Below are 13,906 nucleotides of genomic sequence, written 5' to 3'. Positions count from 1 at the left end.
CTAGAACAAAAAATTTCACAATTTGTGTGGAAACACAAAAGACCCTGAATAGCAAAAGCAATCTTGAGAAAGAAAAATGGAGCTGGAGGAATCAGGCTCCCTGACTTCAGACTATACTACAAAGCTACAGTAATCAAGACAGTATGGTACTGGCACAAAAACAGAAATATAGATCAGTGGAACAGGATAGAAAGCCCAGAGATAAACCCACGCACATATGGTCACTTTATCTTTGATAAAGTAGGCAAGAATATACAATGGATAAAAGACAGCCTCTCCATTCTTTTTTTTAATGGCTGAGTAGTATTTCATTATGTAGGTATGTATATGTATATGTATGTAAATATGTGTGTGTGTGTGTGTGTGTGTGTGTGTATGTATGTATATATCTTCTGTATCTTTATGCATCTTCTTTATCCATTCATCTCTTGATGGACACTTAGGTTGTTTTCATAGCTTGACTATTGTAAATAATGCTGGCTGCTATGAACATTGGGTTCATGTATCTTTTCAAATTAGTGTTTTTATTTTCTTCAGGTATATACCCAGGAGAGGAATCACTGGATCATATGGTAACTCTATTTTTAGTTTTTTGAGGATTCTCCATGCTATTTTCCATAGTGCCTGCACCAATTTACATTTCCACCAACAGTATATGAGGGTTCCCTTTTCTTCACATCCTCTCCAGCTTTCATTATCTGAAGACTTTTTGATGATAGCCATTCTGACCAGTGTGAGGTGATTACCTCATTGAGATTTTGATTTGCATTTCTCTAATAATTAGCAATGTTGAGCATCTTTTCATGTGCTTGTTAGCCATCTGTATGTCTTCTTTGGAAAAATGTTGATTTAGGTCTTCTGCCTATTTTTTGATTGGGGCTGTTTTTAAATATATATATTGAGTCGTATGAGCTGTTTGTATATTTTGGATATTAACACCTTATAGGTTGCATCATTTGCCAATATTTTCTCCAATTCCATAGGTTGTCTTTTAACTTCTTACTCTCTTCATTCAATCTTCTCCTGAGTTCTCTAATCATCTTTACCATCATTACCTTGAAGTCTTTATCAGGTAGATTGCCTATCTCCACTTCACTTAGTTCTTCTGGGGTTTTATCTTGTTCCTTCATTTGGAACATGTTCCTTTGTTGCCCCATTTTGTCTAATTTGCTGTTTTTATTTCTGTGTATTTGGTAGGTTTGTTATGTTTTCCGACCTTGAAGAAGTAGCCTCTTGTAGGAGATGTCCTGTGTGTCCCAGCAGTGCACTCCCCCCTGGTCACCAGAGTTATAAGCCCTATATGGGCTGCATGGGTCCTTCTGTTGCAGCAGGCTGACTACTGTGAGCAGGCTGGTAGATGTGGCTGGCCCCCAGTCTGGTTGGTTGCTGGGCTCTGCCTTCTGCAGAGGCTGCTGGCTGCTGATTGGCATGGCCAGGTTCACAAGGCAGCTGGCTGCAGGGCCCCACAACTACCTTATTATGCTGGCCCACTATCCTGGGATAGGTAGTTACAGGGCCGGGGTTCCCAGTGTCTGCCTGCTGGTGGGTGGAACCAGTTCCTGACACAGCTGGCTCTGGGTTCTGGGGTGTCCCAAAGCTGGTGCTGGCCTGCTGGTGAGTAAGGCTGTATCCCAGGGCAGCTGGCCAAGGGGTCTAAGGTGTCTCAGAGCTGGTGTTGGTCTGATGGTGGATGGGGCTGAGGCCCGGGGGTCATGGGGCTAGTGCTGTCACTGGTGGGTGGAACTGGGTCCTGTTATATCTGGCTGTGGGGCCCTGGGGTTTGGGGGCTAGGGCTAGTGCACTGGTGTGTGTGGCCAGGTCCTAGGCCCTCTGGTGGACAGGGCTGTGCCCCAGAGTGGGCTCAGGGGTCTTAAAAAGCAGCCTGCTTACTGGGGAATAGGGTATGTCCCTGCAGGGCTAATTGCTTGGCCTGGGGCGTCCCAGTATCAGTGAGGACAGACTGGTGGATGCGGCTGGGTCCTGGTGCTGATAGGCTCGAGGGAGGGTTCCAAAATGACGCTCCCCAGCACCACTGTCCAGCTGGTAGTAGGAGCTCCCCAAATGGCTGCAGCCAGTGTCTGTGTCCCTGGGGTGACCTCCAGGTGCCTCCTGCCTCTCCAGGAGGCTCTCCAAGATCAGGAGGTGGCTCTGACCCAGGCTCCTTTCAAATTATTGCCTCTGTCCTGGGTCCTGGAGCATGTGGATTTTGTGTGCATCCTTTAAGAGTGGAGTCTCTACTTCCCACAGCCCTCTGGCTCTCCCCAAAGTAAGCCCTGCTGTGGCCTTCAAATCCAAACATTCTGGGGGTTCATCTTCCTGGTGCAGGACCCCTGGGCTGGGGAGCCCAGTGGGGGGCTCAGACCCCTCACTCTTTGGGGGAGAACCTCTGCAGTTGTAATTCTCCTCCCAAATGTGAGTCATCTGGGGGTATGGGTCTTGACTATACCGTGTCTCCTACCCATCTTGTTGTGTTTCCTTCTTTATATCCTTAGTTGTAGAAGACCTTTTCTGCTTTTTCTCAGTCTTTCTCATCAATAGTTGCTATGGAAATAGTTGTAATTTTGGTGTGCCCATGAGAGGAGGTGAGCTCAGGGTCTTCCTGCTCCACCATCTTGCCCACCACTCCAACAGAGAAAATTTAATAAAGGAAATTGATTAAATAGTATTGGATGTAGGCAAAAAGGGAACATTAAGGTAATGCAGGTAAACACTTACGGGGAGCAACTGTGACCCCCATGGCTGGGGGGAACAAAAGGAAGAGTTAGATGTGCAAAATCTGCAAGCTTGGAGGGTCCCTAAGAAGCTGGGTATACGACCTCCACAGAGGGGGTGCTGCCACCTGCTCTTGGTACCTCTGAGGCTGAGGCTGGTTCCAGCAGTGATGGGAGGAGCTTGAAACTGCATCTAACCTGTGCTGCTGGGGCCAAAGGACATTACTGGGGCGGTGATGACAGTGGCAAAAGGGATGGAGCAAATTCCTTCTTCCTCCTCCAGGTTTTTTGTCTCCCTCTATTGTTTCCATTTGCAGAACCTAACAGAAAATGCTCTCCCAAAAGAGAAATGCCAGTCCCAGCATCATGGAGCATGTATACAAGGGTGGGTTTGTAGCTGAGAGACGGGAGCTTAATCCCTCACAGAGAGTGCTAAATGAGATCTGGACATTCCTGTTTCTCTGGTTATGAGTTATTAATCCATAACCACAAGCAAAGAAGCCTATGAAAAAGACAAGTTGTCTAACTAAGTAAGCCTAAGTTCATGGTAATTGAGTTCTCCATTAATCTATGCTTAGTAAGGAAATCCAATTGATTTTGTCAATAAACAAATAGCTGTAGTTTCCAAAATTATTTTAAAAACCTTTCTGAGAGAAAAACTTAAAATTGAAGAAATTCATATATCAATTTGGTATTTTTAAATAAATTTGGGGGAAATGTTGCATTATTCACTTGATAATTTGAACAACTCTGCATTCTACCAGACATATTTAGAACCAGCATCAAACTGGTAGTAAATGGCTGTAAAGTGTAAATAGACACCATATATCAAGGGCTATTCCTCTTTTTCTGCTTCTGTTATTTAATCCCTTCCTTGAAGTAGCTCTCCTTTTAAAGTCCTTGAAAACAATCATGTAAAAACCATGTATATATGTCAAAACAGCCAGTCACTTGAAAAAAAGGGCAGGAGAGAAATCATGTTGGTTATTTTGTGCTTGAGCAGAACTCCTGATTGTTTTATTTTTTTCACTTTTTATTCAGTTTTGTTGGAAAGTAGAACATTAATTCATTCACTTTATTTAGTGCCTCCGGTGTGTTAACTTTACTTAGTGCTGGAGATATAAAGATAGAGAGATTGAGTCTGCTTTTTTTTTTTTTTTTGGCTGCACTACCACGCATCATGCTTGATCTTAGTTCCCCAGCTAGGGATCGAACCTGTGCCCCCTGCAGTGGAAGCATGGATTCTTAACCACTGGGAGGCCATTGAAGTCCTGAGCCTGTTTTTACGGGACTTAATGATTAATAGACAAAGATGGGTATGTATACAGTAACTGAATTGTCAGATACCATGATAGAATCAGGTAGTCAGTGCCATAAAGACACTTGAGGAGTGGTCAGTTCTGCCTTTGGGATGGGGATGGATAGGAAAGTCTCCCCTGAGGAAGTGACATTTGAGTCTTAAAAGTGTGAACATGGAGATCAATCAAGTAGACAGTGAACACAGGTAAACAGCCTCCATTGATTCTTTTTCTTTCCATCCCTTGCCATTTCTTTTTTTTGTCGATCAGATATAGTATGTGGAAATGTCAGAGATATTGTACCAATGGACGAGTAAGAACAAACCACAGTGATAACAGGGCCAAAAGAAAGAAGAAAGAATTCAAAAATATAAAGATTTTCGCCAAGATGAGCAAATTTTTTTTTTATTGTTGTTTTGACCTTGAGCTTTTACAATACACTATTTCCTCTTCTATCTACCTGATCACATGTTCCCTTTAAATGTTATTGTAGCCATGTTGCCTTTGGCCTTATAAAATGCAAATTATACTATGCAAAAGCAATTTTAATATAGGAATTAAATACAGACTCCAGTTGTTTTCACTAAGTATATGCTATATAATCAGGGAATATTGATTGGTATAACTGATGGTAGAATTTAGCTTGGAGTTAAAATATGGCAGAAACTGAAACATATTTGAGGGAGGAATTCAATCACAAATATGTGGGGTTTGGGTGGTTTGGATTTTTGAATAATGTATTTGAACATGGGTTGAAGGATGGGTCTGGGAGTTTTTTTGTTGATTTTTAAGAGGAAAAATATCATCTAAGTGTTTAATTTATGTTTTTATTTAAAAAAAATATGTAATTGGATACCTTATTACTTCAGTGAAAGGCATATGCAGGGACTGACTATATTCCACTGTCATTTGTGTTCCAGTCACCAAGACCCAACTGTAGAGAAAAGGGATTACACCTGCACATAGAGATTATGTTTTGTTCGAGTAAGAATTTAGAATAGTGATTTTCAAATGACTTCTGGATCTTCCAGAAAACATGTTAATGTGTAGATTTTCAAGCACTCTTCCTCCATCTCCCACTGTGAGATTCAGATATACCTGGTCTGGGAAGAGTCCCATAAATCTGCATTTTTAATAAGTACTCCAAGTGATTCGGGTATAGATGACCTTGGACTATACTTTAAGAAAGGCACCGTAGGGAATTCCCGGCAGTCCAGTGGTTAGGACTCGGCACTTTCACTGCTGTGGTGCCGGCTTCCGTCCCTGGTCAGGGAACTAAGATCCCACAAGCCGTGCAGTGCAGCCAAAAGAAAAAAAAAAAAAAAAAAGGGACCATAGAAATTTCATTCTGAAATTTTTCATATATGAAATTTCATAATGCAGAATATAGAGCTATTAAGAGGCAAAAGGCTTGGAACAGTTCTTTATTTTTTTTTTAACTATTTCCCTTTATTTTTTAATTAATTAATTTATTTTAGTTTTGACTGTGTTGGGTCTTCGTTTCTGTGCGAGGGCTTTCTCTAGTTGTGGCAAGTGGGGGCCACTCTTCATCGCGGTGCGTGGGCCTCTCACTATCGCGGCCTCTCTTGTTGCGGAGCACAGGCTCCAGACGCACAGGCTCAGTAGTTGTGGCTCACGGGCCTAGTTGCTCCGCGGCATGTGGGATCTTCCCAGACCAGGGCTCGAACCCGTGTCCCCTGCATTAGCAGGCAGATTCTCAACCACTGCGCCACCAGGGAAGCCCTTGGAACAGTTCTTATAGATAGTCTTCTTACTGACTTCTGCTAAAGAGAGATGACTTCCCTAACTTAATTAATGCCTGTAAGCGTGAGGGTGATGATTATATATGGTATTGTTAGTTATCCTGTTCTTTTTCTTCTTTCTCACTCTCTCTTTTTTAAGATTTTTCTATTTTTCATATCCTCCCCTGATTTTTCCTCCTGTCTTTCAGTTGTTCTGTATCTACATTGAAAGTATATAGAGACATTGCATACTATACTATCTCCTTTATAATCATAATTTAGCCTTAGGTCTTAATCATAATTTAATGTTCAGTCCTTATGTTGGATATCTCCCAAATCATTTTGTGTGATGAGAGCTTAAAGTAGATTCTTTAGAAGACTCTGTAAGAAGGGCTCATGGGAGCAATATTTCCTAAGTATATTCATAACAGTTTATCTGTAGCCTTGTTATACTAGTAAACAAGTTTAGCTGGATATAGAATCCTTGATATGGGAATTTTCTTATTTTTTTCTTGAATGCCTCAATTTTTCTCTTCTTGAATACTTAAAATATATTATTTCTTTGTCTTGTGGCATAAGTATAGCTGTTGGAAAGTCTAATTACAATCTTATTATTTTTCCTTATAAATGACTTCATCTTTTTTGCCTGGTAGTCCAAAGAATTTTTATCTTTTCATTTAAAATATAATACCTTTTACTAGAATAGTCTCAGGGTTGGCTATTCTAAGTTGATTGCCCTAAGTTCTGGAAATTTGATTTAAATATGTAGACTTATATCATCTTTTATTTTGTGAACATTTCTTTAAATTTATTTATTTATTTATTTATTTATGGCTGCGCTGGGTCTTAGTTGTGGCATGCAGGATCTTTGTTGCGGCATGCAACAGTTTCTTAAATTGCAGTTTTTAGTGTTGTTCTGCCCCATTGCTTTGCTTTTCTTCTTCAGAGACTCCTATTATGTGGAAGTCCCCCTCCCCTTGTTCTATCACTTTCTCTCAAATCTCTTTAAAAACATATTTTTATTTTTTACTTAAAATATTTTTCTCCTTCCATTTTCCATTTCTCTTCAGGCATTATTCATTGTGTTCATTTACTCTTTAGTTTCTTCTAATTTAGTGTTAATTTCTTAATTTAAACTTGTTTGATTCTTTCCTGAGTCCTTTATCCTCTCTTTCAAAACTCCATTTCCTCCATTCATATTAGAGTTTTTTCAATTCTGATTTATTTCTTCTTTTATAGTTCCTATTATTTAAAAACATTTCTTTTCACTTGTTTTGAAATTTTAAGTTCCAGTTTTCAGCTTTTTGTAAGGATGTCTTTCTGACATGTTTTCATTATCTCTAGGGATATCTTCTACATTAGTTAAATTCTCTTTCCTTTTTTTTTCCCATCATAATTCAATCTCAATTTATTTCTGTTGCTCATTTTAAAGTGAAAGTAGATTTCTTTAGCAAAGAGGTAAAAACACATGGCCCCATACTCTTAAGATTTGCTTCCTCTGTTCCCTTCTTCCATTTGTGTCTTGAACTTCTCTTTCCTTTGCCCCATTTCTCTGTCCTCCTTAATTTGATCCTATTTCCAGAAGTCTCCTCAATACAGGGATTTAACTTGAAAGAGAGTTTTGTTCACAGGGGCCAGACTGCTTTAGCACCAACACTCAGACCTATCGCCATCCCATTGTGCTCACCTACAGACTGGATACTGCAGGACTCCCACCTGGTTTCAGCTGAGTTCAGATTAGCTTTCTGTACTTTCTAACGAGTCCTTGATGGTAGTTGTGCGGTTCTCCTGATGCTGTCCCCACTAGCCTCTATTCTGAGGTTTGAGGGAATACTTAGTCATCTAGTTTTCTTGTGTATATTCTTGGTGAGTTTTTGATTTTGCAAACTAATTGTTCTGTCTGGGTTTTTTTTGGGGGGGAGCAGGGCAGGGAAGAGGATTCAGAGAGTTTCAGAAAATAAACTGCTAACCCCACCTCAATCTTCTTTTATTTATATTTTTCAGGTATATGAATATGTCTTCTCAAGTAGATTTCTCAATTTCTCTACAGAAAACAATTTTTAGAAATAATATCCACCATTTATTGAGTACTTACTACATTCCAGGTGCTGAATGAATTAAATGTTTTATAAAGTATTCATTGATTTTTACAACAACCTTTGGATGTAGTTACTTTATGCCCATTAAATAAGGGTAACCACGGTTTAAAAAGCTAAAATATTTGATCCCAGTTTGGGGTAGGCAGCTTCTAAGATGGCACTAATGATCCCTGCCTCCTGGTGTTCATGTGCTTATGTGATCCCTTTCCCTCCGTGTGGACGGGATCAAGTGACTTGCTTGTAATAAACAGAGTATGGAAAATATGATGGTATGTCACTTCTGAAATTAGCCCACAAGAAGACTGTGGCTCAAGCACTCACTCTCTCTTGCTTCCTTGCTTGCTCATCCTGATGGAAGCCAGCTGCCACGTTGTGTGTTGCCTTAGGAGAGGCCCATGTAGAAGAATCTGAGGGACGCTTCCAGACAACAGCCAGCAAGGAACTGAAGCCCTCCGCCCAACAGCCCGTGAGGAACTGGATACAGCTAACGACCACATGAATGACTTGGAAGTGGATCATGGAGCCTTTGAATGAGACCACAACTCCAGCTGACAATTTTTTTAAAATTAAATTTTATTGGAGTATAGTTGCTTTACAACGTTGTGTTAGTTTCTGCTGTACAGCAAAATGAATCAGCCATACATATACATCCAGCTGACATTTTGATTGCAGTCTTGTGAGAGATTTTGAGCCAGAGGCACCTGGCTAAGTTATACTAGGATTCTGGACCCACAAAAATCCACAGATAATGTTTGTTGTTTTAAGCTGTTAATTTGGAGGTAATTTATTATACAGCAAGAAATAACTAATGCACAGGTCATAAAAGTAATAAGTGTTCCAGTTGACCTTGAACACAGGGGTTCTCATTCCAGGGTCTATATTAACCTCTTTGTGACACTGACTTTGAGTAGCCTTTAACTTTATGAGCTACTACTTCTACCACGTTGAATTTGACAGTCTTCCTGCTCTTCCTTTGTTCTATTAATTTTTCTTTAAAAGAACCTTTTCTATGTAGAAACTGCCTGTTGCTGAACTGAGTAATAAGTGAGCACTTTCTTTAAGTCATGGAAATTTGGAGTTAAAAGGAACTTGAAAATTCATATAGTCCAAACCAAACCGTTCCCAGTTTTTACAGGTAAGGAAATCAGGTCCAGCAAAATTAAGAGACTTGCCTAAAGTTACAGAATTCGTGAAAGAATGGCGATTAAAATCCAGGTCTCCTGATGTCCAGTTTAGGATTGTGAGCCGGTACGTACTGGTGGTTCTACATGGTCGTAGCGCACTACCACATTCTGAACGTGGAGTAGATTCAATTTGATTCCCTTTCATTTTCTCTGTACAAAAACAGAGGGATCATGAAGGGAACAGCCGATGATGAGTAGGATATTTACTTCCTTTGCTCTTAGGCTCACCTTCTCTGAAGGAGAGGTCAACAGTCTGGGTCCAACTGAATGACTATTCGTCTTCCAATCCCTTAACCACAGCACTGGCTCCAACATGGCAATGAAGTTTCATATCCAGAGCCAACCCCACATGATTTGTCTTGGCTCTTTGGACTCATTGAGAAGCATTTCCTGAGCTGGAGTGGAAGGGGCTGTGATCAACTAGTAATGTCAGCCATGAGTGGAGGTTGAGGGTGTGGTAGACTTTGTGCCATGTATTTGCCCGCTGGTGTTTCTGTAGTTTTGGGGCCTGGTCCTTCCTTTGATGACCCATGCTTTTCCTGCTATGAACCATTCTTGCCACACAAGCTGCCCAGGAAGGCCCTCGTTTCTGGGATCTTCTTCTTCTCATGTGATGTGAGGTTTAGCACGTAAGTGACGTTGGTGAAATTTACCTTGTAACTGAGTATAGCGTTAGAAGAGGAGCCAGTCAGTTCTCACATCCCTGAAGGCTGGATGCTTTTACGGCTCCATTTCTGGCTAGATCTGAAAGTCACATTGCCAGCAACCTGCCAGTCCGTCAAAAAAAAAAAAAAAAAAAAATGCAGGAAGGTACAATTTTGCACGTGCTTATTACTCTGTTGTCTTTTGCTAAACATTCCATCTTCTTCAGTCCCAGGGGCTCGTGAGGATAAATTTGCACGTTACTGTTAGTCCAGTTATCCTGGATGACAGGGTAAAATATTGGTATTGTAGATCAAAAGCACAATTAACATGTGCCTTGAAACTTGGACAGAAACTTGTAGGAGCCGTGAGGCTGAGGCTTATGCATCTCCATGGGTGGTAGTTTCAACATGGCACTGCTAGCTTTTTTTTTTTTTTTTTTTCCATTTCCCATTTTGGTAAGTTGAGTATTGGGCAATGTTGGAATTCAGTGACTGGGAAAGTTTGTTTCCTTCTATTCTTCTGTCTACTGTTTAACTTTCTTCTTCCATTTGGATTCATTCTATTCTCTTTTCAAGGACCTACGTTTTCTCTTTTCCTTTTCAGCATTGGGGTGTTGAAACCCCAATGAAAATTTTTATTTTTCATAATATTCTTTATCAGAAGCCTATTTTATTGAAATAGTAAGAGAATCCAACATGCCCTCTGGCAACTAGATATCCTCTGCCCTTGACTTCTGGAAAACACAAAACCATTCCTTTTCTGATGAGAAAGCTGTAAAAACCTGAACATGCCTTGATGCTTTGAGCTGTGGAATTTAGGCAAGTCACTTTGGTTCTATATGCTTTATTTGTACCCAGATATAAATGTGTGTGCCTGTGTGTGTGTGTAAGAGAGAGAAAGAGAGATCAGTAGTTTTGTGAGCCTTTGGAACCCTGGGATCATGGAAGGAAAAGGTGAAAATTGAGCTAGTAAGAATCCCCTGTCCTTTTTCGACCAGAATAACTCTGTTATTATTAGTCTTCTGTAAGAGCTTTCTGCATTAGAGTTTATGTGAAACACAGATTCTGTTTTTTAAATGTGAAAACTACCAGCATCGATGAGCCTCAGGTTCCTTCCACTCTAACAGTTTGCATTAGCTACATGTAATCAGGCCCAGATAGGAGAGAAAGCCAGTGTGATGGAACATCATTTCTGTCAGGTGTCTCTGTGTTTCAGTCCCAACCACTCCAGACTGTGGGTCTCCAGGCATGTTATCCTCGTGAGGTATTAGCTATTCTCGTCTGTAAAATGGAGATGATAGTTGTACCAACCTTATAAGATTGTGGTGAGAAACAAATAAAATAATTAACAGTGTCCAGCAAATTATAAATACTCAGTAAGTGTTAGGCGTTATTGTTAGTCTGAAAAGACTAAAAGACACGCTACATGGCATGCTCATCTTCCTTTATTACTTCATTTGTGTTTATGTGAAGTAAGCCTCCTCCTAGAACCAAATATTAAGGTATTAAAATAGAGTATCAAATACTTTGCTGCTCTTTTAATTTGATACTACAGGGAAATTTTATATAATTTTAGAATATTCACTTAAGATCTCTAAAATATACTGTACCATACCATGGCTATAATTTTGGGCCAAAAAGTTGCAGTGAAAAGTTAAAGTGAAAAAAAATGAGATGAAACAAATAGTTTCTTGGATGATGCTTTGCTGAAAATCAACTTTTTCATTAGTTTTAAGCATATCTTTGCACAACTTCATTTTTCTTTGAGTTTTTAGGTCTCAGTTTTTTGAACTGTGAAGTAAAAGGACTGGACCAGATAATTTTTCAGGTTCAACATTGATGCTTCTAAGTTGATTTTCACACAATGTGGCACTCTAATCAATTTGTCTCATTTCTCCAGGCCTCTGTTTCCTCAGCTGCAAATTAAGAAGAGAACGTTCCTACCTATCAGCTGCTTTTAATTCTAGCATTAGAGTTTTCTAACTTTTCTATTTATGCTCTTCTTCAACTTGGTTACTCTCTGGTTACATAATCATCCAAACTGTATCACAAAATAATTTCTAAACATATGTTTCTATGTGCATGGTTAAAAGCTTGTTAGACTATATAGTACCAGGCAATTGCTGGGTGTTGGAGACACAGTGATGTAAAGATACATTTCTTGCCTTCAGGAACTGAGTCATCAGGTGTATAATAATGATGACGATAAAGACAATAAATGCAAAGATAATTGCTTTAATGGGAATGAGCACAGTATTCATGGGAAAAAAAAGGTAAAGAGAACCTAGATCAGCCTGATTGTGAGGTGTTTGTGAAGGTCAGGCAAACAAAAGGGGAGAGAGTGTTCCAGCTGGAGGAATACTATTTGCAAAGCACAGAGCTCCAGATGAGAGAGCAGGACTAGACCAGGAATTACAAATTGCTCTGCACTGTTGGAGTGTGAAATGTACAAAGAGAATGAGTGGGGATTGCTAAGCGAGGGGACTTCTAAGAGCTTTGTAGGCCATTTAATTGAGTAATATCTGTCCGTGTATTGAGATTATTCAAATGTAAGTGAAATGCCAAGGTTTTAAATTAAAATTGAAAAGTAGTTATTAATATAAATTTCTGAAACTCTTACAAAAATACATCAGTTTAGGATCAATAGTTTTGTATTTTGTCTTAGAAGAAACAAATTCAGGGAAACTAATTAAGAGAATCTGGAAAAGAACACCAATCCATTTTACTTTAAAAGTTCTCAGAGGAGTTTTTTCATTAGATGACCACTAATCAAAGTTCGGCGTGCATTTCTAAAGTAAATGTAAGATAACACTCACTTCTTGTTTTTTTTTTTTTCTTTTAAAGTCTTATGGATTTTCATGTTTTGTAAACTTGAAGATTTAAGGTGATCTTAGTTATTTAAGTTTTTCCCAGGGATTTAAAAAAGTATTTTATTTATTTATTTGGTTGCGCTGGGTCTTAGTTGCAGCAGGCAGGCTCCTTAGTTGTGGTATGCAAACTCTTAGTTGCAGCATGCATGTGGGATCTAGTTCCCCGACCAGTGATCAAACCCTGGGCCCCCTGCACCGGGAGTGTGGAGTCTTATACACTGCGCCACCAGGGAAGTCCCAGATTTTTCTTTTTGAGAGCTTTACTCCATTAAAAAAAAAAAAAAAAACCTGCACAATTGATTACCTGGCATCTGATCTGTTCCTATCCTTCTGAGTAACTGAAATTTATTCTTTTCTTGAATGAAATAGGAAGATAAAGACAAACAAAACAAATATACTTAATGGAAACAAAGATTTTCAATTATTCAAACTGTGGTTCAATTTTTGTAGAAAGAGCACAGCACTCAAAGTTGTGAATTCAAGGTTCTGTTATTTATATACCATTTCAGTAATGGTATTATGTATTACTTCATTACCTTTTCTATAATCAAAGTTATACATCCATATGGTTTAAAGAATCAACTTGTTCTAGAAGACTTGTGTAACAACCAGAAGTATAACATATGCCTTCCCCCCATTTCCCATTTCCTACAGGCAACCACTTCCAACACTTTCAGCTCCATTCTATTTTTACCTCATATCTCCACATAACATGCTTATATTGCTACTTCTTGATTTTAAAAAAGCTTTAGTCATTATCTGTTGGTGTTCCCCTAGAGCAGATGAGGTCTCACTTTTGTACTACTGCCTCCCCAAAGCCCCCACTACCCACATGTATACTTCCCAATCCTCAAATTCCTAATCTAGTTATATTTATAATTTAGGTTAGATCAGTATCCAGAGTTTACATTATTACAACTACATAAATACTAATTACAGCTCAGCCATGGAGAATACTGTTAATTTTTCAGCACAATGTTTTGTTATATGAATACTCGGAGTTATTAATAGTTTTCATGAACCAATCATGAATTTAACCCCAAAGTCTCCAAAAACTTTCTTAATCTCTGAATATGTTCATAGTCAAGAAGTCTATCTATTTAATCTAGAAGAAATCTCAACCCTGGAGATGTCTGACCTATTCCAATTTTTGTTCTCCTTTCACCACCATTCTGAGGAGCCCCTTTGCCTCTATCATGTGCTGGGTCTCTTATTTCCCACGTTTTATGTTTTTCTCTTCATCTTGATTTACTCTTTTGTTTTGGTGGCACACAACCTTCAGCAGCTTGTTCAGATAGAGTATAAGGAGAGGTCTTTGAGACCCCTCATATGGATGCATGAATTCGTCTCATGCTTGA

At 39.3% G+C, this 13,906-nt stretch overlaps 1 protein-coding gene across 2 annotated transcripts in view; it reads left to right on the top strand.

Annotated features, from left to right (window-relative positions):
- The window catches only part of LOC309643137 (uncharacterized protein), a 135,890-nt gene extending 127,454 nt beyond the window's left edge, over positions 1-8,436 (top strand). The window contains exons 3-5 of one of the 2 annotated variants that reach the window (XM_082425635.1): positions 538-572; positions 7,802-7,856; positions 8,237-8,436. In XM_082425635.1, the coding sequence (XP_082281761.1) occupies positions 538-572; positions 7,802-7,856; positions 8,237-8,349 (203 nt within the window). In that variant the 3' untranslated portion in view covers positions 8,350-8,436. Of the gene's footprint in view, positions 1-537; positions 573-7,755; positions 7,857-8,236 lie in introns of both variants that reach the window. The other variant, XM_082425634.1, reaches the window with a different exon arrangement.
- The last annotated feature ends 5,470 nt before the right edge of the window (positions 8,437-13,906 follow it).

The sequence above is a fragment of the Balaenoptera physalus genome (assembly GCF_965194825.1).
Source record: "Balaenoptera physalus genome assembly, chromosome: 14".
Taxonomy (NCBI): domain Eukaryota; kingdom Metazoa; phylum Chordata; class Mammalia; order Artiodactyla; family Balaenopteridae; genus Balaenoptera; species Balaenoptera physalus.
The sequence above is the reverse complement of the archived record's forward strand: the minus strand, read 5'-3'. Positions and strand labels throughout refer to the sequence as shown.